Raw genomic sequence first — 22,118 nt, 5'->3', positions numbered from 1 at the left:
ATATATATATATGTGTGTTGTGCTATAATGCTGTTGAATCTGTATACTGTTGAATTGTATATTGTTCTATAGTGCTGATGAATTTTTAGAAAGTCTCATAGATAAACTGTAATATTTATACACATTAGTATGGTACAACGAAATCTTGTTCATTTACTTTTGACGTGTTTTTAGCTGTTGTAGTCGTGATTCGTCCACAATTAATTGCTAGCTATTATTGTTGGCTATTATAGTGTATACATTTGACACTTGATATCTGTGGCATGATTCCTTAACTAGAATAACAATTGACCCACATTATATATCTTATCTTATCTTAAAAACTTATCAATTTATTTCCTCACAGTCTCGTAGATAAACTGTAATATTTATACACATTAGTATTGAACAACAAAATCGTGTTCATTTACTTTTGACGCGTTCTTAGCAGTCGTAGTCGTGATTTTTCACAATTAATTGTTGGATATTATATAGTTTACATATTTATATCAATTTGTTGTTAAACGTAATAGTTTATTCATTGATCTCGTGAGTCTGACATAACCACCATGTTTATTATATGAACTTCTTTATGAACTTTTTCTTCAAAAAGCTTTATCTTTTTTTAATTTTTCTAACAGATACATAATCATTCTGTTTTTCTCTACATGGAACCGATAAGTAACCATATTGAACCTCCCGAGAGTTTGCATGAACCTCCTCTTGTCGACTTTGTTTGGCATGACAGCTGCTTACATGTTTATTTTGTTTCTCCTTTGTATATCATGAGTAAAGACCAAACAAGAGTAGCTGTAATGTCAAACTACACATCAATTACTTCTTACCGCTACCAATCACGTTTTATTACCTCATTGCTATCTTTAATATGCCCGTGTTTTTAAAATCTGCGGCTGTTCATATTGAAGCCGGGTACGAGTGTACTCTGACAATACAGACCCATATACGTATTTGTCCAAAGAGTCACAAACTCATGCAAAATATAATGTTCATTTTTCTATTGATTAAAACAGTCTTTGTGTCAACACTTTATCTATGGCTATACTGTCTTCTACTTAGTATATCCGGCGATATCCACCCTAACCCCGGACCATCAGCTAGTGATTCCTCATCATCACTAGAATCCCATACTGACTTATCGCTAGATATGTCCCATTTTTTTCAACTCTTCTCACAATTTGTCGATTGTTCACTATAATGTTCAAAGTCTTCTTCATAAACTGGATTTGCTAACTGCAGAATTGAGATCATTCGATATCATTACATTCTCAGAAACGTGGCTATAAGAATCCATCAGTAACGAACAGTTGTTTATACCAGGTTTTAGCCTACCCGTCCGTCGTGATCGAACTCACGGTCCACACGGCGGAGTTGCTGTTTATGTCAAGGATGGTATTAATTTTACTCGAAGACCAGATCTTGAAATAACAAATCTTGAAGCAATTTGGTTGGAGGTTCGACCTCATTCGAATAAACGAATTCTAATCGTTTCTTTTTACAGACCACCAAATTCAGATAACATATATTTCAGCAAAATTGAGGACTCAATTGGGCTGGCAAAAGAAGCAGGCATCAATGACATTAAAGTCTTGGGTGACTTTAATCTTAACACCCAACTTGATCAAGCTGAACGTAAAATCGCCTCCATTTTGCAGCAGTTTGCACTCGATCAGTGTATACAAGGTCCCACTCACTGTACTGAAACGTCGTCCTCTATTATTGATTTAATATTTGTTTCAAATAAAGAATCTGTCATTTTCTCTAGGGGTAGGTGAACCATTCCTTGATCAAATGATAAGATATCATTGTCCCGTATTCGTTATTCTTAAATTCAAAAGGCCATCCCATCTATGATATAAACGTAAAATTTGGAAGTACGACTCAGGGAATCTACGACTCTTTTAGAAGCAACCTATCAAATATTGAATGGAATAACGTATATAGTGACAATCTTAATATTTTTACTTAAAATCTTGCAAACGTTTTACTTGATACAGCAGCTAAGTGTATACCAAATAAAGACGTCACCGTCCGCCCAGCCGAACCGCCATGGCTCTCATCCGAAATAAAATTAAAAGTACGAAAACGAACTTATAGGAAAGCTAAAGCAACAAATTCCCAATCTAGCTGGACTAAGTTTCGTGTACTTCGTAATGAAGTAGTTTCTCTTGTCCGCTCTGCCAAATCAAAATATTACGACTCTCTTGCATGCAAACTCAAATCCAACAATTTCTCCTCGCGGAATTGGTGGAAAGTCCTGAAATTTTTTCTTACAGTCAACGTTAGTAAAACATTACCTCTACCCGTCAACTGCGCTGGTAAACTGGTTTTTGACGAAGTTCAAAAAGCCGAAGTACTTAATGATTTCTTCGCTCAACAGACATATATAGATGAGTCTGGTCACGTTCTACCGGAGTTAGCCTCCATTGCAAATCAACAGATACTTTCGTCTATAGTAATAACCGCTTGCGAAGTAAAGGACGTTCTTATGAATCTGTCTATGGGTAAAGTTTGTGGCCCTGATGGTATAAACAACATGGTACTACATGAGGGAGCAAATGAACTAAGTCAACCACTCTGCGATCTTTTTAATATGTCTTTGCCGACGTCAACAGTACCAAATGATTTGAAAATGTCAAACGTTTGCGCAACATTCAAAAAAGGGGATGTTTCTATTCCCTCGAATTATCGTCCAATTTTACTTCTTAATACAATGGAAAAAGTACTGGAAAGGATTCTCTTTAAACATGTATTTAACTTCTTTCGAGATTCCAATTTTTTCACAAAATTTCAGTCTGGATTTATGCCAGGTGATTCGACTGTCAACCAGCTCACATATCTATACAATACGTTTTGGAAAGCATTAGATGATGGATTGGAGGTCAGGGTGGTGTTCTTCGACATAAGTAAAGCCTTTGACAAAGTCTGGCATCGTGGCCTCTTATTGAAACTGAAACATGCCGGTTTCAAAGATAACCTTCTGAACTGGTTTTCTAACTATCTCTACCAAAGGCATCAAAAGGTAGTAGTTCCCGGGGTTTCCTCTTCCCAAGCGGAAATCAGGGCTGGAGTGCCACAGGGCTCGATTCTTGGTCTCCTATTATTCCTTGTATACATTAATGACATTGTAAAATGACGTTGAAGCTCATATCAACTTATTTGCAGACGATACTAGTTTATTTGTAGTTGTTGACTTCCTCTACTTCTGCAGCCGCCGTTTTAGAAAGCGATAAAGACAAAATTGCATAAAGGGCCGATACATGGTTAGTAAACTTTAACCCACTGAAGTCGGAATCACTTATAATATCGCGTAAGAGGGACAAACCCCATCATTTGCCTCTGCATATGTATGATACTCCAATTCCCTCAGTCAATAGTCACACACATTTAGGCGTTGTTCTGTCAAAAGATGGAAGCTGGCATCAACAAATTGAGTAAATTAATTAAAGGCCTGGTCACGCATCAACATTTTAAAGAAGCTCCGCTTCCGCATTGATCGAAGATCTCTTGAAATATGTTACTTTACGTTTATTCGACCAATTCTTGAATATGCCGATGTTGTATGGGATAATTGTACGATGTATGAAAAAAAATGAGTTAGACCTAATTCAAACTGAAGCTGCCCGAATTGTTTCCGGCTGTACCAGACTTGTGTCTTCAAGGTTACTTTTTAACGAAGTTTGTTGGGAAACTCTCGGCACAAGAAGGTCAAAACATAAACTCATTCTTTTCTTCAAAATGGTCAAAGGTCTTTGTCCAGAATATTTGTCCTCACTGATCCCACAATCAGTTGGTGAGCGATCTACAAGATCGTTACGTAATTCATCCCACTTAGATGGTGTTCGGTTTAGGACTTCTTTGTACCAAAATTCCTTCTTGTTCTCAACAATTTCTGCTTGAAATTCACTTCCAGACGAAGCAAAGCTTGTTGATAACATATCTGATTTTAAAATGGCACTTGATATTAACAAACGTCGTAGTAATCCATTGTTTTATTATGGTAAGCGAAAGCATCAAGTGTTGCACACACGTATAAAAACTAACTGTAGTTCTCTTAAGAAACATTTATATGATAGAAATCTAGTTCCATCGCCGCTTTGTCAATGCGGAAAAATAGAAGACACCACTCACTTTTTTCTGATCTGTCCTTTACATGCAAATTTAAGATTAACTTTAGTGAGAACTATAGAACAATACACGGATATATCATTGCGCACATTATTGTATGGCGATGTTAATCTTTCCTTTATAGATAATTTAGCTGTGTTTGATGGAGTCACTAGTTTCATCGAAGGCTCGGGAAGGTTCGGGATGATATAACTATCGGTTTTCTATTTTTTTTTTACATTTTCTTTTCTTAACAATTATTTCTTTGATTCTACTTTGTTTTCTTAAATACACTGTTTCAATATTTAAAAAAAACTATTTTGATACCAATGTTACTCACATACTTGTTTAACCTCGAATCATTATTCATTGTTTTGTGTTTGAAATGCAAATTACCGTCACTATGTATGTTAATATGTTACTGGGGAAAGGAACACTACTAGCTTTGCTACCGTTCCAATCCTATAAACTTAAGATGTTTGTAAAATATCTTGTTCACACATTCTAGAATAAATATGTTTAAACCAAATTACATCCTAATTTAAAATGTGAAATGTCGTGATTGCAGTTTTAAAATGTTCACACAATTATTGGCCGATCAACAAACCATAAGTCGTTTGGAGATGTTCGCGGAAATATTGTGTGTGCATTATGATGTTTCTTGCAATTAATATATTTTCACTTTCGTATCAGATAATGAAACACATATAACATTGGGGCAAACATTTTTTGCACAAAACGGCACTCATCGAATTAGGTCAATTGAGAGTCCATTAATCACGATGGTAATGAGGTTACTTGATAACCGATGGCACTTCGATAACAGACCAAAACAAAAGCTACGCTCGAGAGTTAAGTTCTTCAGGGTTTTTTAAATTATATTATTAAGATAAGTTTTTAATAGGCACATTGTTTAGTTGATAAATGGCGTGTCCTTTTCTATTGGGAATGAAACATTCGCGGGAGAATGGTAGATTTTTACACCAAAAATAGAAAATTCGGTCGTTAACAGCATGAACTTGAAGAAAAGTAAACATTTCAAGAAAATAAACTAATTAGATATATTGCAAGAATTTGTTTGATATTCCAGTATGATGAGAAATCACTTTGCTTCTAATGCTGAAATTTGGATAGGATTCAATGAAATATAATCGAAGATGGAGCATGTTTAAATAGGTGGTATTCCTGAATCTACAGACACGTTGATTCCCGATAAAGAACACTTCGGATAACAGAGACTTTCAACAAATTGGGCAATCTGATATCCGAGTTTTATCTTCTACCTGGAATGCATTTATGTATAGTCTGGCTATTCTTACCAAACATTTTGAAGTACGAATCAATGTGCATGGTCAAGCACGACACATTGGGAGTCAATGAACAACTTAATTACAAACACAAGTGATATATATCCAATGGCGTTGTTCGTTTTCAAAAATCACATAACTATTAATTTATACTATTAATATGATAATAGCAATTTTTAAATAAAATTAAAATGAGTAGCGATCTGAGAAAACTGGGCATAATGTAATACAACGGAGCATGTGGATAAATTTTACTTATTATTAGCAGTGCTCTAAACAACGGGAGCGAAGGGGCTTTAAGAGGCAAATACACCTTTGTTCTTCATAAAATCCTTTGTCGTTGGTACTCATTAGAATCGCATCATCAAGACGATACTGTAGCCACAAATAAGTAAAAAGAGAATAGAAAACTCTCTTTATCATGAGCTCTGCTTATATGGAGCACTTACTTTTATGCAATCATAACGTTAGCTCGAAGTACGATTCACCTGACCCTAAATCACTTTATTGGATGAGTTAAACGAATGTCGGACCTGCATCTCTACTGATAATGATCACTAAGTAGAAGTTTTAGCAGAGTGATGTTTCATGACATGCTATAAAATATATAAGTAAATGGCCTAAGTACCTTTATTAGGACATAATTATACATGCTTTATATCAAGCGTTTCGCTTCAAAGAACGTTAGTTAAAATTGGTTAAGCTCATGTATGTAAAGCGAAGTTGGGTGACTCAAAAACTGGAAAATATGTGGTCATATAGACAGCTCTCATCAGACATATCGAATTAGTTTCACGTTTATCTTTCACCTTTATACACAATCATAATCATATTCCAAAGATCTAAGAAAATGTTTCGGTAATTCGTTTTTAATTTATGTCAGAATATACTTTTTTATGTATTGCTTGCGTATTTTAACAGTATTCCACAGCGAATTCTGCATTTCTGATTCACTTAAGAGTGTAATATATCTGGAAAAAGTGTAGAGTCATCGGGAAAAGATGTGCCATTGTCATTGAGATGATCGGTTAAAAAGTGTCCATGATAATTTAGCAACCGACCTTTTAAACATTCGAATTTTCTCAAATACGTAAGTGCACTAAACTAAAATGAAACATGTTGTAACATTAATGGACATGTTGATCTTATATTTCGAATAGTATGCACGTTGTTGATTTATTTTCAAGTATTTTTACTTTGTTGAAATTTGAAATGATCATCTCATTCATTAATTTTACTCGCCATAACGACATCAAGTTAAAGTCTCGACAAAAAGGTGTCCGGCTTTTCCCGAAAAAATATTTGGCCGATATGATCTAAGTCGACAAATCAACATAATTGTTTGCGTCATGCTCATGTGAAAATAACTTGCCGTCATAGTTTTAGTCGACACGATGAGTTATTGTTTACGTCTTTACACCTTTTTCATATCATGCCGTCATAGAATGTTGACATCATCACAGCATCAGGGTGTACCATATACACTTCCATAGACTTGAACTTTTACGGTATTTGATTCAATCATTTAATATTTGGGTTGTTAAATGTCAATTTTTATTCCGATAGTTGATAACACATTATGGAATAATTATTGAAATTAATTAAATGTAAACTGCTTTATTGATTTTTCTATAACTCTTCAAAACACAAAGTGTTCTGATAATAAAATGTAAAAAAGGATATTTGCGTTTTTACTAGTTTTGCGATTGATGAGCGGATGCTCCCAACGCGACGGTGAAATCATTATAAAATGTTTAAGATCTTATAAATTCGAACTCATTGTTTGTACGCAAGTGCACTCCGGAGCGAAATTGATTGTTTAGCTTCGCCCACGTAGTAAGTTCACACCACCAATTATGAGAGAAGACTTTTGAAGAGCTTAAGACAAATACTTTTGAATAACTGAAGAGCATCTTGAGACGCGTTTAAACGTACTTTACAAGAATACGCTTAATGGATGAGGGCAATGTTTTTTCAAGCAATAATATTGAATAATATAATATTTTGAAACAGTTTTTATTGTTGTCACACATATCAAATATATGTCGTATATCGAATTATGGGATCAATTGCGAGGTGACCAAAAGCACGAGGTTTGTCCAGTTTCACACAAGAAAGATAAAACTGCGCTTTGATGGAATATAAACACGCATGACAGACGTCGTTATGTCAATATCAAGTTACATATTATATACTGACAGTAGTTTTGCGACTTTAAGAATGAGTTTATCGTGTTTTAAAAACATATGCAATCAACAGCACAAAAATGTCTCTAAACAAAAGAAAATCTCCCTAAACTGCAAATACCATCTTTATGCTTGTGTGTATAGATCGCAAATTAATTGCATTATTATGAGTTTCATTTAACATCATTAATTTAAGTTATTGTTAATAATAAATGTACCTGATTATGATCCGTTAGAACTAAACTTTTAATCAGATTTGAATTTTGTGTTAAACGTTGAAAAGGGTGTCAGAACAGAACAGAACAGTTCTATTCTGTGCAAGGGTGTCAATTAAGAGCACATTCCAACACCCCAAACGGTGCCATGATAATTTAAAAACAATTCCAAACAATGCATAATCTATACGGACCGAATAAAGAGGGCACAAGATCATTGTGAATATACAACAAAACACACAAGTCCAGTATGCTTTCTTCCGACTTTATACAACTCATCATTTTTCATAACTATTCCTCTGTTGTTCTTTTCTTTTCTCTCTAACAAAATATATATTAGCATATCTTGTATAACATGTCTGAACTTTATTGCTTTGTACAATCACTATGTTGTATGATCATATACATGTTTACATTGTATGTATGATATTGAATAATAAAAAAAAAGTTAAAAAAAAAAGAATTAAGAGGGCACGGTCTTTCATTTACATGTGATTTATGCTGGTTATATAGGTATCCAACCATTGGGCAAGAGGAACACTATTCATATGACTAGGTCGATGCATACACTAAGCTAGGAGTTGCAGTAGAGTATTCGGGTTTTCTCATTTGCCCTTATAATGTGTAGGTTTATAAAAAAAGACGTTAATGACTATGATCCGCGCTCTGTGAAAATGGATGTAATTAATGTGCGTAGAGTGTCGTCCAAGATAAGCCTGTGCAGTCCGCACAGGCTTTTCCGGGACGACACTTTCCGCATAAACTGGATTTTTGCTGAGCAAAGACTTTCTTTAAACGGCAAATATCATAAAAAAGGATAGTATCGTCCCTGATAAGCCTTTGTGGACTGCACAGGCTTATATGGGAGGCCACTTTACGCACACGCATTAAACCTGTTCACAGAGGAAGGCTCCTATATATTAAGATCCTGTGGTGGGATTAATTACAAACAGGGAAGTTTTACGTTCAAAATTACAAGAAAAGTTTATTAAAAGACTAAAGGCTTTACTATGAATATGAAGAAATATGTTTGTGCCGTGCGACAAGGCAACATTGAAATAAAGATGGTTCTTTGTCCAGCGGATCATAAATCGACTATGAAGACTATACTTTTAAATTGATTCATTTCGATAAATCTCATTGATGGAAAATGCATTATACATATACCGTTGTCTGTAATGTGGAGATATTTTCATTTGTTGATTTTGATGTTTAGGGTCATTGTCTTTTTATGTTTATTTAAAATAGTTCAAATATTCAGCATAAATCGTACTTCATTATACGTTTACCACTTAGTAATATGTTGTTCCCTCAAATTATCCGTTTCTGAAGTCAAGTGAAAAAGTGCAAGTGATATATTTGTATCTCGTTTAATTTTAGTTTTAATGCCGCGAAATGTTTTATACAAAAGAAACGCAATCTTTCACGACCATGATAGTTTACGCCATGTAATAATCTTAATCATAGCTAATCTCAAAACATGTTCCAAAATATAACTAAATAAATTACTAACTAAATAGCAATGCCATTTTATAAAAGAAAGATATGAAAAAAGATACAGCTCGGTCGATAAATGTATTTACTATAAACGAAATGTATTTTTTCTGTTACAGTTCACACGTAAGGGGTTAATATTTGCAAGCTAAATTTATCTTATAGCACAATCTTTTTATAACAAGCATACATGGGCATTTTACCTAGTTTGGACAAGGTTAACAAAATGACAAACAAAATAATAAGTAGAATGCTATGTGTTTTGTATTGAAAAGTTGGGAATCAACATAAATCAACCCCAAAATGTTCTTTATATGACAGTATAAGTTTCAATTTAATCAACGTAATATTTTTCTATCTGTTGAGTAAAAATAATGTGCCATCGACACCAAACTCATTCGCTGCGTTCATTTGAATAACAATAAAATGTGATTTAACAATCATCACACCAGAAATGTTATTACATTCAACAACAGTCATTTTAAAAATTAACATATCACTATAATGTGTTTGAAAAAAAAAACACGTCGATCGTTAGTCTGACTCGGAGGAATCTGACTGAGATTTTTTCTGGCCAGGGCCTTTGTTGGGTTGATGCCTTATTCTCCAGCCTGAAATTCACATGACAAATGTCTTTTGAGTCTTTAGTGGTTTTTACATAGTTAGAGATTGCGTTAATTTGCATTGTTATCATTTAGTTTAAGTGTATTTCTGTATCGCAAGTAATATGAAGGCATAAAAAAAATAGAAAACAGGTGTAAAGTATTTCTCTAACACACGGATAAAAACAACACCTTAAATAGCAATAGTAATATTAACGATACCCATTTAAACGTAAGTGAGACGTGAATTAAAGAAGTATCATAACAGTCGAGAAACACCAAAAGTTTCATGTACGAGTTCAGAATACAAATTTATTTGTTATGCAAAAGTGTTACATTGTATGAATACATGTGTTCTGGTGAACTGTTTATACTTTTTAGTTTGGAATTATATACTTTTGTGTGATATTACATTATAAATAAACATATCAACAACATCACAAAATTCAAAACATTTTTATAATCATGGATCGCATCTGATTCTAAATTATTTTGATTATGATAAAACCTAACTATAATGCAGATATAAAAACTGCGCAACTGAATCACAACTGTATACACTGACTCATTCACTATAATGACAAATAAAGTTGTCCTTACAATGGCGATGGTATGAGCGTTTGTTAGTAATTCGTGAAGAGAACAAGTACCTGGTTTCGTTTGGTCGCTTCTGTTCGCGCGTTGAGATGCCTTTGCTGGGCGTGGTACGTCTGATACAAGTCTGGTAGTTGTGACCTCGCGTTCCAGTTTATGTGAAGGCCTCAATTGCTCCTTGGAAGGCCACTGCATATTGCCTGTGTCTGGAAGTTTCTCTAGCCTTAACTGCTCCGCGGGAAGTTTAGGTAATTTGTCTAATTCTGCTCGCTCCTTCTCGATTTGTCGCCTGCGCTGGGCGACTGCGTAGTCGTTCATGTGAAACATATCCCGCATGCCGATGTTGAAGCCATCTTCTCTGCCATTGTTGACTGTTCTAGGACGAGCATGACCTTCAGCTTGTGAACCGTCAACTCCTCGGTTAACCGCCGCCAAACTCTGGGAACTTTCTTCTCGCCCTACTTGGCGTGAAGGAACTTGGGTACCTGTTTGAGCGGACGAGCTTCCATGTGATAACTCTGGTGTTGCGAATCCCCTTTCGCCCGTCGGCAATCCACCAGCATCAATACTTTGTGGCATAGTTGAAGTCATGCCCTGACCTCCTCCCATCATCGACATCCCTCCGATGCCAGATGCTCCGCTTCCTTGACCACCCACAATTATACCTATGTTCAAACAAATGATTTGAATAACATTTATCGGGTTCTCTAATACCCGGTATTCATTTTTCTCATAAAAATAACCCATCTCTATTTACCTATTCATAATGACGGCAAAACTATATGAACATTAAGCTTACAATATCTTAGCAAAATACATTGTGTCTATGACATCGTTTATAGAACGTGTAAAACATTTATCAAGTCGAACTTCAGCACAGATCCAGGAAACATGTCGGGATCATTATTCAAAAAGCTCATTTATACAATATACATACTTAAAATTACTAAATTCCTTATTAAACTGTTTGCATTGTTAATATAATGTTAATTGTGTGATGGTCAATTTAAATATGTGTAAAACTTAAATACTTTTTGCACGATTATTTACTACGCTTATAATAAAACATAGGCCATGATATTCGGATTTCAAAGTTGGACTTCAGTATAACTTAAGCAAATACTATTTCTGACGAGCCTTGTGAACATGGACTCAGCTCTCATAGAGAGAAACAATAAACAATACCTTCTCAGCTGCGCTTACCTCCGGATTCCCGCTCTTGCAAACGACGTTGAAAAGCAGCCAAATCCGGTTCTGGTTGTCGCCATATTGCCAACACTTCATCCTGCACAGTGCAAGAACGTTCAAAAATAATAATAAAGCATAAACACCTTTTAAACATTACTTTACACCTATTGACTGTTCCAGTTATGTGGCACCTGATAAATGAAAATTACCTGCAAATCTTATTCAATGTTGCTACGTTGTTATTTCTGCTATTAAGAAAGAACTTTGTATTGATAGTAGTACTTCCTTTTGGCGCAAGTACCCAGCTATGTTTTACATTTCTCTTTGTTTACAGCTGTCACTCAAGTTATGGCAAGCATATTGGCTGTATAATTCAATCATTTCATATTATTTACTTCTTAACAATAAACCTTAAAGTTGCCAACTCAAAAATTGACGTAAAGTTGGTACTGTTTCAAATGAATTTCGTCCTTTTAAAATGTTGCTTAGTAATGTTATCTACTCCAATGACCGATCAAACCCCCCAAAAAAACACATCTATCTTTTCAACATGATTGCAATTCTCACCACGTCAGAACCATCGCACCGGCCTATGTGGGAAGATATGATATGGTGGATGGAATCTCTGGTCGGCTCGGACTGTCCCTGTTGCTTCAGCGTCGCAACAATGGACTGTCGATGGAATATGCATTGTGCATGTTTTTCATTATTTGTAATTGTTATTTTTTGTTGCAGGTGATACCTTACGACGATGAAATAAATACTTTTAAGATATAACATTCTTAATGAAACAAAATATTCAAGTCATTTACTAAAAAATGAATTTTTCCGCATAATACGCTAGATAATTTCAATAAATACATGAGTTATTTAAACATCTTTAAACAATTAACATCTTACGTGGTACATGTTCCAATGACTAAGCTGTTTAGCCTTCGACGTTTCGTACATTTGACCACCAGTTGACTCTGCGAGGAACGCCAGAAATTCCTTTAACAAAGTATTTAGAGCTATAATGTAGTGAGGGTTTATGCATTTGTTTTGCACACAATAATTTAGTCTCTATTTTAGTGTTATTTATATGTATTTTACTTTTTATCCAAATTGACAATATAAATCATTATATGAGTGAAAAATATAAACGAACTATCACATCATCTCAAAGTATATATTTGCCTGTTTTTACTATAATATTCGTCGTCTTTCTCATGAAGTAATGCTATATTGTACGGTCTTAAAAAAATTAACTTAATACACACTAAAACTAGCACATGTATGCAAAACAAACCGTAAATTATACTTTTAAACACAGTCTATAAGTCTATTTTATTAGACAACACAAAGCGTTCTCTTTTGCCATTTTGACATTTTCTTACTCGACTGCAGTTCCCTACAGGTATGCACGTCAGTTGGCACATTGTCATTTCTGTGGAGCTGGTCATCGTCTTGAGTGCCTCATTTTTCAACTGAAAAACAAACCCCATAATAAAACAAGAATCTAAGAGACATTACATGAGGGCATCAAAAGTTTTAAGTCCGATTGAAATATTGCCACTGAAAATAGTATTATCATTATTTGAGTGGAAATATTTTTTTAGATAATTTATAGTTTGTGAACGTCAGTGGTACAGGTCATACGAGAAAGTAATCGACATATACTGTTGCATTATAATCAATCTGTGACGATTTTGTGAACTCCAACATGGCATGTATTCAATGGCTTGGTTGTTTCGATGATCTTACAGTTACAGTCAGCTGAGAAGAAGCCAAGCTATTAACGAATTTTTTACCGAGAACATATAATAATATACATTTATAGTGTTTATAACTAACATTTTAAACATCTACCCAACTGTTGTTTAGGGAAACAGACAGCACAGATTTAGGTGCACCCAGTGCTCTTTTGTACAGTTACATGTATCGTGCATTACGCTGTCAAAGTTACAAAGATAACGCGAGTTTACTATGGTGTGTACAGGAAACAAAATACACGTTCCGACTATTGTTTGGCAACCTGTGGCACCTTATTATCAGACTGTACATGAGAGATAAAACTGTAATTGATATAAACTATTTAAATGAATTTAAATTGGCATTATTTCTCAGGAATGCTAATGAACTAAAACAATTCCTTTTCAACGAAATTTATTTGATAAAACGCATGTTATGAACAATCTTTACAATAACTAATTTGTCGATTCAATCTTAATGCATCACCGCTATTGGTAAACAAAACCTCGGTAGGCAATACATTTAATTCATCGTAGTTTCAAATAAACTTTATATTTTAACTTAAGTAGAGGGTAAACATGAAAATAAATATAAAATTGTATCAATTAAATATCAAACCACAAGCATATGTTTTTAATTACAAACACATGTTTTATTTTAGAACAGACGATATGAGTCGCGTTCTGAGAAAACTGGGCATAATGCATGTGCGTAAAGAGTCGTCACAGATTAGCCTGTACAGTCCGCACAGGCTAATCTGGGACGACACTTTCCGCCTAAATTGAATTTTAGCTAAGAAGAAACTTCATTTAAACGAAAAATGTCATTACAGCGGAAAGTGTCGTCCCTGAATAGCCTGTGCGGACTGCACAGGCTAATCTGGGACGACACTTTACGCACATGAATTAAACCCAGTTTTCTCATAACGCAAATCATATATGTTAAAACCAACTCATTTAAGAAGATCTAGTTTAACACTGAAAATAAACACACACACAAAATTGTATGGACAGATTCATGTCAAATAATTATTTTATTATTGATATTGCTTTTTAAACGTTTGAAATTCTTGTATTAGCATTGAAAAACATATACCAAATGAGATATTAATAAAGTCCACAATTGCACTCTTATTTTTATCTGTGTAGCAAAAACTTCAAGATAGGGATTACCGTTTTACAAAAGATTAATAAGTGATAGCCTTACAAAAAGTTTATTAGAGTTTGGAAATGTTTCGTTTGTGTATACTTGCACAGACTATTGAGTATACAAATACTTTACGGAGACATGTACCAGATTCTCTTCCTGTGACTGTGGTGAATCGTCCGGTCGTATGCTGAGTCGTCCATCAGAGATAAGGATTACACGTGGTGCCGCAACATGACTGCCGAAGTTTCGTATACCTTCAAAAGGATTGGCAAATATTGTTTTAAACACAGCGTCTGTGTCTTCAAGGATAACATAAGTTACGAACCCTCAAGACATATGTTTAATGGAACATAGTGAATAAATATTAGTATGTTCTATGCTTTAGATATTATTATTGTTATACGATTACCAATACATTTGTAAAATACACACTAAATGCGTTTATGAATTGTGTTATGAAAAATATTGTTTACGCTTTTGCATTTTCAATCTTTACCAACTACGACAAAGAACTTTTTACGCTCACTTCAAACACACGTACGAACACCATTCGATTGGTATTATTAAAAGATTATTTGTATGTGATTACAGAAATGAAATGTTGCCATTAAAATCGTATGTCCTCGCTTCAAATGTGCGCCGCCTGGTCGCTATCTGTCTTACCTAGATTTGGAGCTGATCCAAAGATACATATAGGCAACAAAAGAGCCTGGTGCAATTTAGTTGGTCCATTTGCATATATCCCATCTGAAAGATTTTGAACAGATCAATAAACAAAACATCAGACAATATAAATACAAATCAGATAAGGCAGTTTCGACACAGACAAGTTTGTAGTTACCAATCAAATGAGAGCACAAGATCGCTCTTAAAACTATGACTTAAAATATAGATAATGATTACTAAATAAACTTACGTAAAATCTCGCGTATTTTGCTAAATTCGTTAGTTAGATGGTGCGCAACGTCAACCGATTCACTGACTGTTATGAGTGCAACGTTTTCGTCCAGGTTTGCTGCACGACGGATGTCCTCTAATCCTGTAAAAACAATAAGTCACCTGTCATTGCAATAAGTACTTCTTTGATATTCGATTATTCAATTATCTCACATAGAGAGCTAGATAATTTTCATTTGAAATGTAGTGTTCAGTTGATATCATTGAGTTGATTACTATTACTTAAAAAGAAATGTGTATACCTTTTAGAAACGCTGTAATAAATTCAGTGGCCTGAACTATTCCATCGCCAGCCATGCTATTGGAAGTGTCAAAAATTATTATAGTGCTCATTCCTTCCTGTGCCTTTGGAGCAGCATTGTTTTGGGCTGAAAAAATGCGACACAGATGTAGGTTCGATGGTAATATACATCAAAACAGTACATAAAGACATATTTTTCATGCACATTCATAACAGACACATGCCGTTTTGAACTTTCTGGGATCAATTTGGTTCCATCATTTCCATAAGTTACAAACAATAAACACAGAATTATATTTTTATATCATTTAATGTTCTTATATCAAAGCACACATACATCGACCTTTTTTATTTTTATTTTTTTTCCGATGTATTACCGGTAACTTGATGCATTTATTTAAGGTATGTACCCTTTTCAAAATACAGCTATAAAGGACTGGCTTATTCGAATGCAATAACGTAGACGTTACGTACTCGACTTGTTTGTATAATATCCTTGACATATCCTCTTACTTACTGATTGTCCATCAATGTTAGTGATGAGGTAAATGTGCATGTATTGTGGTAAAATACGTTTTGCCATGTCACTTTAAAATTATCACATGCTGTTCATCTTGGAGACCGTGTTGGGTTCTTAAATAATAATGTACCTTTGATTGATTCCATTGTTAGAAGCTGATTCATAATTTCTCCTTCGCCTGGGTCTGCGATGTTAATATCTGAAAGCATAGTATATTTATAAGCATATATACGCAAATGGCAAATTGAAATTATTCAGCAAAGACTTCGAAACCAAAGCATATAATATTACAACTATACAGTAGTCATTGCCATGATTTATTTGATTGTCATATAATTGTTGAAAAGGTTAACATTACCATCGGAATATAAATGCTTGAAAGAAAAATAATACGTCACTCACCCTCCTCCCCATTTCCTCCTATTTGTCCTTCATCCATTCCACGACCGCGACCTTAACAAACAAGTGTAGAATGTACGATAATTTTTAAATGACCATTGGAACCAGGTTACAGATCATCAATATTTTCTATAGAAATTGCGGTTTGGTGTATCAGTGAGGAATTATAAAGAGGAGTAAGCAATAGCTTTACTGGAACAAAATAGTAAAACGTCAGCAAAACAAGCTATATATTTCAAATACAAAATAATACAACCAATATTAATGATCAATCAGCGATGTTGGTCAGTATCCTATTAACACCACCTCTTACCTATTCCACTTAAGCCATCAAGTTGTCCAAATTGATTAACGCGGTCACCGCCTCCGCCTGGTGCACCTTGTCCCCGCGCATTGCCCTGCACACCTCCTAATCCGCCCATCATTTGTCTCATCTGATTCCCCTGGTCACCCCCTAATCCGCCCATCATTTGTCTCATCTGATTCCCCTGGTCACCCCCTAATCCGCCCATCATTTGTCTCATCTGATTCCCCTGGTCACCTCCTAATCCGCCCATCATTTGTCTCATCTGATTCCCCTGGTCACCCCCTAATCCGCCCATCATTTGTCTCATCTGATTCCCCTGGTCACCCCCTAATCCGCCCATCATTTGTCTCATCTGATTCCCCTGATCACCCCCTAATCCGCCCATCATTTGTCTCATCTGATTCCCCTGATCACCCCCTAATCCGCCCATCATTTGTCTCATCTGATTCCCCTGGTCACCGCCTAATCCACCCATCATTTGTCTCATCTGATTCCCCTGGTCACCCCCTAATCCGCCCATCATTTGCCTCAGCTGATTCGCTTGATCCCCGCCTAACCCTCCCAGCATTTGTGGTAGTTGATAAGCCTGGTCACCGCCTAACCCTGTAGGGAGTTTTAAATTTTAGACCAAAAGTAACGTATTATTTATTTCAACAATCTTAAACAGGCAAGGTATAAAGGCTGTATTTTTATATTCGCGATGACTAAAGAGCGTCAATTCTTATTACTTTATGCATATTTAACAATAAAACAAATAAATAGTACTCTAATATATCAACAGCTGTTATTGTACCAACAGTCACTAACCTCCCATTTCCTGCATAGAACGCTGCATTGCATATGCCGTCTGCTGCCCATCATCGCCCTGTCCTGAAAACAAACAGCAAGGTCTCAATCTCAAAATAACGACTCTTACTTTCGTAAAGCATCAGAATCATGTTTACGCATTACTAAAGTAAGTTGATTTATTTGACATATCTTTTTAGTGACGTAATTTTCATATACATTAATTGCTCACTGATGATACATAAAAACCTCTGACAGTAAATAATCTATGCTCGTACATGATGAACGATTGTGACAAAATAATTACATTCCATTTAAATCCGACATAATGTAAATGGTCTAATTATTTACGAATAAAATTATAACAAAAGAGAAAATTATGATTAGAAGAATCCTTTAATCCTAATACGTTGTGTCTAAATAGCTCATTTCACCTTGCTGCTCGCCTTGGCCCAACCCTGCCATGAGCTGCTCTCGCAGTCGGTCCGTGTCTGGCCCTAACAGGGCTCTATCTGGCCTTTCTGAAGTACAAGAACAAAGAATACAATGAATAAAATAATTTTGATTTGAGAATTATTACAGAGTATTTATAATGCTTTGTCAGCCAAGAAACGTTTGAAAGTAATAAGCATATTCTTCAACAACACGATCGTTTAACAAATGTTCGTCAGCCCACTTACTTTGTACCAATTTGGACATTTTTGCTTATACAGAAGGATTTTAATATAACAAGTTCTTATTTAGTTATTGACAAAATGAAAAACATATTCAGCTAAAACAAATCAGTCGAGCTCTGGGAGCATTTGCGTTACGTGTCGTCCCAGATTAGCATGTGCAGTCCGCACAGGGTCATCAGGGACGACACTTTCCGTTTTCAAGGTACTTTTCTTTAAAGAAAGTCTCTTCTTAGCGAAAATCCAGTTAAAGCGTAGAGTGTAGTCCCTGAAAAGCCTGTGAGGACTACAAAGGCTCTTCTGGAACGACACTGTACTCATATGCATTTAACCCCGTTTTCCGAGAACGAGACTCAGTTTCGTTTTGTCTTCCCAAGATTCATTATTTATAAGAAAACAGAAATTTTCATACCGCTGGCTGGCACAGGTGGATGCTCTGTTTAATAGAAATAACAACACAAACATTTGGCGATTTACATAAAACACATCCATGTGTAAAAGTATTATCAGTCTTACCTGTACTTAATAACTTATATTTATATGTTAAAACATAGAGTATTGGTACCCGAATACCACGTCATCTTATTTAAAGAACTGGGACTTCTCTTGATTAATATGATTTTGTTGAATACGTTTTTAGTCAAATCCATAATTGCACACACCTTGCATCAATCGCAAAACATCTTCCATCAGCTTATCGTCTTCTTCATCGCGTTTAGTTCTCTTCTTTCCTGTCAATGTGCATAAAACACGTTTCACTGGTACAAATACACTGTACAAATATTACATATGAGCCGCGTTTTGTGAAAAAGGGGTTAAATGCATGTGCGTAAAGTGTCATCCTAAATTAGGCTGATCTGGGACAACATTTTACGCACATGCATTAAACCCCATTTTCACAGAGCACGGCTCATATGTATAATATAACAATCACTTCAATATAATCATGGCTGGTAAAGATGGTTTTCAAGTTATCATACATGTATATGAAATAACTGTTCGTGTATGCGTTTTATATTCGACTAAACACTCACACATTTATAGTACATGTGCGTAAGGTTTATCTTTATATTTTCTCTCCGCCTATGAAGACAAATCTTGTTACCTTTCCTGTGATTTTTTAGAAGCTCCTCTATTTCAGCCATTGTTTCCTCGAGTTGCTCTGGAATAGAATACAATCAAAATAATTATCTTTTGTAAAAATTACTTACTAAAATTAATAGATATTATTTACTAATACATTCGGGTTTCTCGACAAAATATTAACGTTAAGTCCATATTGTTTAGTAAACGTGTCATAAGCTGTAACTTTAAATCATGCTCTTCAATAAATATTAGCCGCGCTCTGTGAAAAGCGGGCTTAAAGCTTTTGCGTAAATGTCGTCCCATATAAGCCCGTGTAGTCCGCAGAAGCTCACCAGAAACGACACTTTCTGTCTAAATTGATTTTCGTTTAGAAGAAATGTCTCAATAAAAAAGTTAAGAAACGCAGGTAATGTCATTCACGATTTACTTGTAAGCTAATCTTAGACGATATGGGCCTTGTACAGGCTAATCTGAGACGATATTGGGCTTGTAAAGGCTAATCTAAGACGATATGGGCCTTGAACAGGCTCATCTGAGACGGTATGGGCCTTGTACAGGCTAATCTGAGACGGCATGGGCCTTGTACAGGCTAATCGTAGACGATATGGGCATTGTACAGGCTAATCTGAGACGATATGGGCCGTGTACAGGCTAATCTGAGACGAAATGGGCCTTGTACAGGCTAATCTGAGACGATATGGGCCTTGTACAGGCTAATCTGAGACCATATGGGCCTTGTACAGGCTAATCTGAGACGGTATGGGCCTTGAACAGGCTAATCTGAGACGGTATGGGCCTTGTACAGGCTAATCTGAGACGATATGGGCCGTGTACAGGCTAATCTGAGAAGGTAAGGGCCTTGTACAGGCTAATCTGAGACGATATGGGCCGTGTACAGGCTAATCTGAGACGAAATGGGCCGTGTACAGGCTAATCTGAGACGGTATAGGCCTTGTACAGTCTAATCTGAGACGATATGGACCTTGTACAGGCTAATCTGAGACGAAATGGACCTTGTACATGCTAATCTGAGACGGTATGGGCCTTGTACAGGCTAATCTGAGACGATATGGACCTTGTACAGGCTAATCTGAGACGATATGGGCCTTGTACAGGCTAATCTGAGACCATATGGGCCTTGTACAGGCTAATCTGAGACGGTATGGGCCTTGAACAGGCTAATCTGAGACGGTATGGGCCTTGTACAGGCTAATCTTAGACGACATGGGCCTTGAACAGGCTAATCTGAGACGATATGGGCCGTGTACAGGCTAATCTGAGAAGGTATGGGTCTTGTACAGGCTAATCTGAGACGATATGGGCCTTGTACAGGCTAATCTGAGACGGTATGGGCCTTGTACAGGCTAATCTGAGACAATATTGGCTTTGTACAGGCTAATCTGAGACGATTTGGGCCTTGAACAGGCTAATCTGAGACGATATGGGCCTTGTACAGGCTAATCTTAGACGATATGGGCCTTGTACAGGCTAATCTGAGACGGTATGGGCCTTGTACAAGCTAATCTGAGACGATATGGGCCTTGTACAGGCTAACCTGAGACGATATGGGCCTTGTTCTGTAGGCTAATCTGAGACGATATTAGCCTTGTACAGGCTAATCTGAGACTGTATGGGCCTTGTTCAGGCTAATCTGAGACGATATGGGCCTTGTACAGGCTAATCTGAGACGATATGGGCCTTGTTCAGGCTTATCTGAGACGGTATGGGCCTTGTACAGGCTTATCTGAGACGGTATGGGCCTTGTACAGGCTTATCTGAGACGGTATGGGCCTTGTACAGGCTAATCTGAGACGATATGGGCCTTGTACAGGCTAATCTGAGACGGTATGGGCCTTGTACAGGCTAATCTGAGACGATATGGGCCTTGTACAGGCTTATCTGAGACGGTATGGGCCTTGTACAGGCTAATCTGAGACGATATGGGCCTTGTACAGGCTAATCTGAGACGATATGGGCCTTGTACAGGCTAATCTGATACGATATGGGCCTTGTACAGGCTAATCTGAGACGATATGGGACTTGTACAGGCTAATCTGAGACGAAATGGGCCTTGTACAGGCTAATCTGAGACGATATGGACCTTGTACATGCTAATCTGAGACGATATGAGCCTTGTACAGGCTAATCTGAGACGATATGGGCCTTGTACAGGCTAATCTGAGACGGTATGGGCCTTGTACAGGCTAATCTTTGACGATATGGGCCTTGTACAGGCTAATCTGAGACGAAATGGGCCTTGTACAGGCTAATCTGAATCGATATGGGCCTTGTACAGGCTAATCTGAGACGATATGGGCCTTGTACAGGCTAATCTGAGACGATATGGGCCTTGTACAGGCTAATCTGAATCGATATGGGCGTTGTACAGGCTAATCTGAGACGGTATGGGCCTTGTACAGGCTAATCTTAAAAGATATTGGCCTTGTACAGGCTAATCTGAGACGATATGGGCCTTGCACAGGCTAATCTGTAACGATATGGGCCGTGTTCAGGCTAATCTGAGACGGTATGGGCCCTGTACAGGCTAATCTTAGACGGTATGGGCCTTGTACAGGCT

The 22,118-nt window shown here is 36.3% G+C and overlaps 1 protein-coding gene across 5 annotated transcripts in view; it reads right to left on the bottom strand.

Moving 5' to 3' along the window:
- Positions 1–9,233: 9,233 nt before the first annotated feature.
- The window catches only part of LOC127876417 (uncharacterized), a 34,683-nt gene continuing 21,798 nt past the window's right edge, over positions 9,234–22,118 (bottom strand). For all 5 annotated transcript variants that reach the window (XM_052421683.1, XM_052421681.1, XM_052421680.1 and 2 more), the window contains exons 5-23: positions 19,560–19,616; positions 19,117–19,185; positions 18,867–18,890; positions 18,215–18,301; positions 17,802–17,864; positions 17,274–17,597; positions 17,001–17,228; positions 16,691–16,741; positions 16,419–16,487; positions 15,770–15,895; positions 15,487–15,609; positions 15,234–15,317; positions 14,715–14,824; positions 13,067–13,156; positions 12,591–12,680; positions 12,258–12,362; positions 11,706–11,787; positions 10,559–11,167; positions 9,234–9,917 (exon numbers count right to left, since the gene is read on the bottom strand). In XM_052421683.1, the coding sequence (XP_052277643.1) occupies positions 9,841–9,917; positions 10,559–11,167; positions 11,706–11,787; positions 12,258–12,362; positions 12,591–12,680; positions 13,067–13,156; positions 14,715–14,824; positions 15,234–15,317; positions 15,487–15,609; positions 15,770–15,895; positions 16,419–16,487; positions 16,691–16,741; positions 17,001–17,228; positions 17,274–17,597; positions 17,802–17,864; positions 18,215–18,301; positions 18,867–18,890; positions 19,117–19,185; positions 19,560–19,616 (2,468 nt within the window). In that variant the 3' untranslated portion in view covers positions 9,234–9,840. The remainder of the gene's footprint in view (positions 9,918–10,558; positions 11,168–11,705; positions 11,788–12,257; positions 12,363–12,590; positions 12,681–13,066; positions 13,157–14,714; positions 14,825–15,233; positions 15,318–15,486; positions 15,610–15,769; positions 15,896–16,418; positions 16,488–16,690; positions 16,742–17,000; positions 17,229–17,273; positions 17,598–17,801; positions 17,865–18,214; positions 18,302–18,866; positions 18,891–19,116; positions 19,186–19,559; positions 19,617–22,118) is intronic.

This window comes from Dreissena polymorpha, chromosome 4 (assembly GCF_020536995.1).
Source record: "Dreissena polymorpha isolate Duluth1 chromosome 4, UMN_Dpol_1.0, whole genome shotgun sequence".
In the NCBI taxonomy this organism is placed as follows: domain Eukaryota; kingdom Metazoa; phylum Mollusca; class Bivalvia; order Myida; family Dreissenidae; genus Dreissena; species Dreissena polymorpha.
Note: the sequence above shows the minus strand (reverse complement) of the source record. Positions and strands in the feature narration are given on the sequence as shown.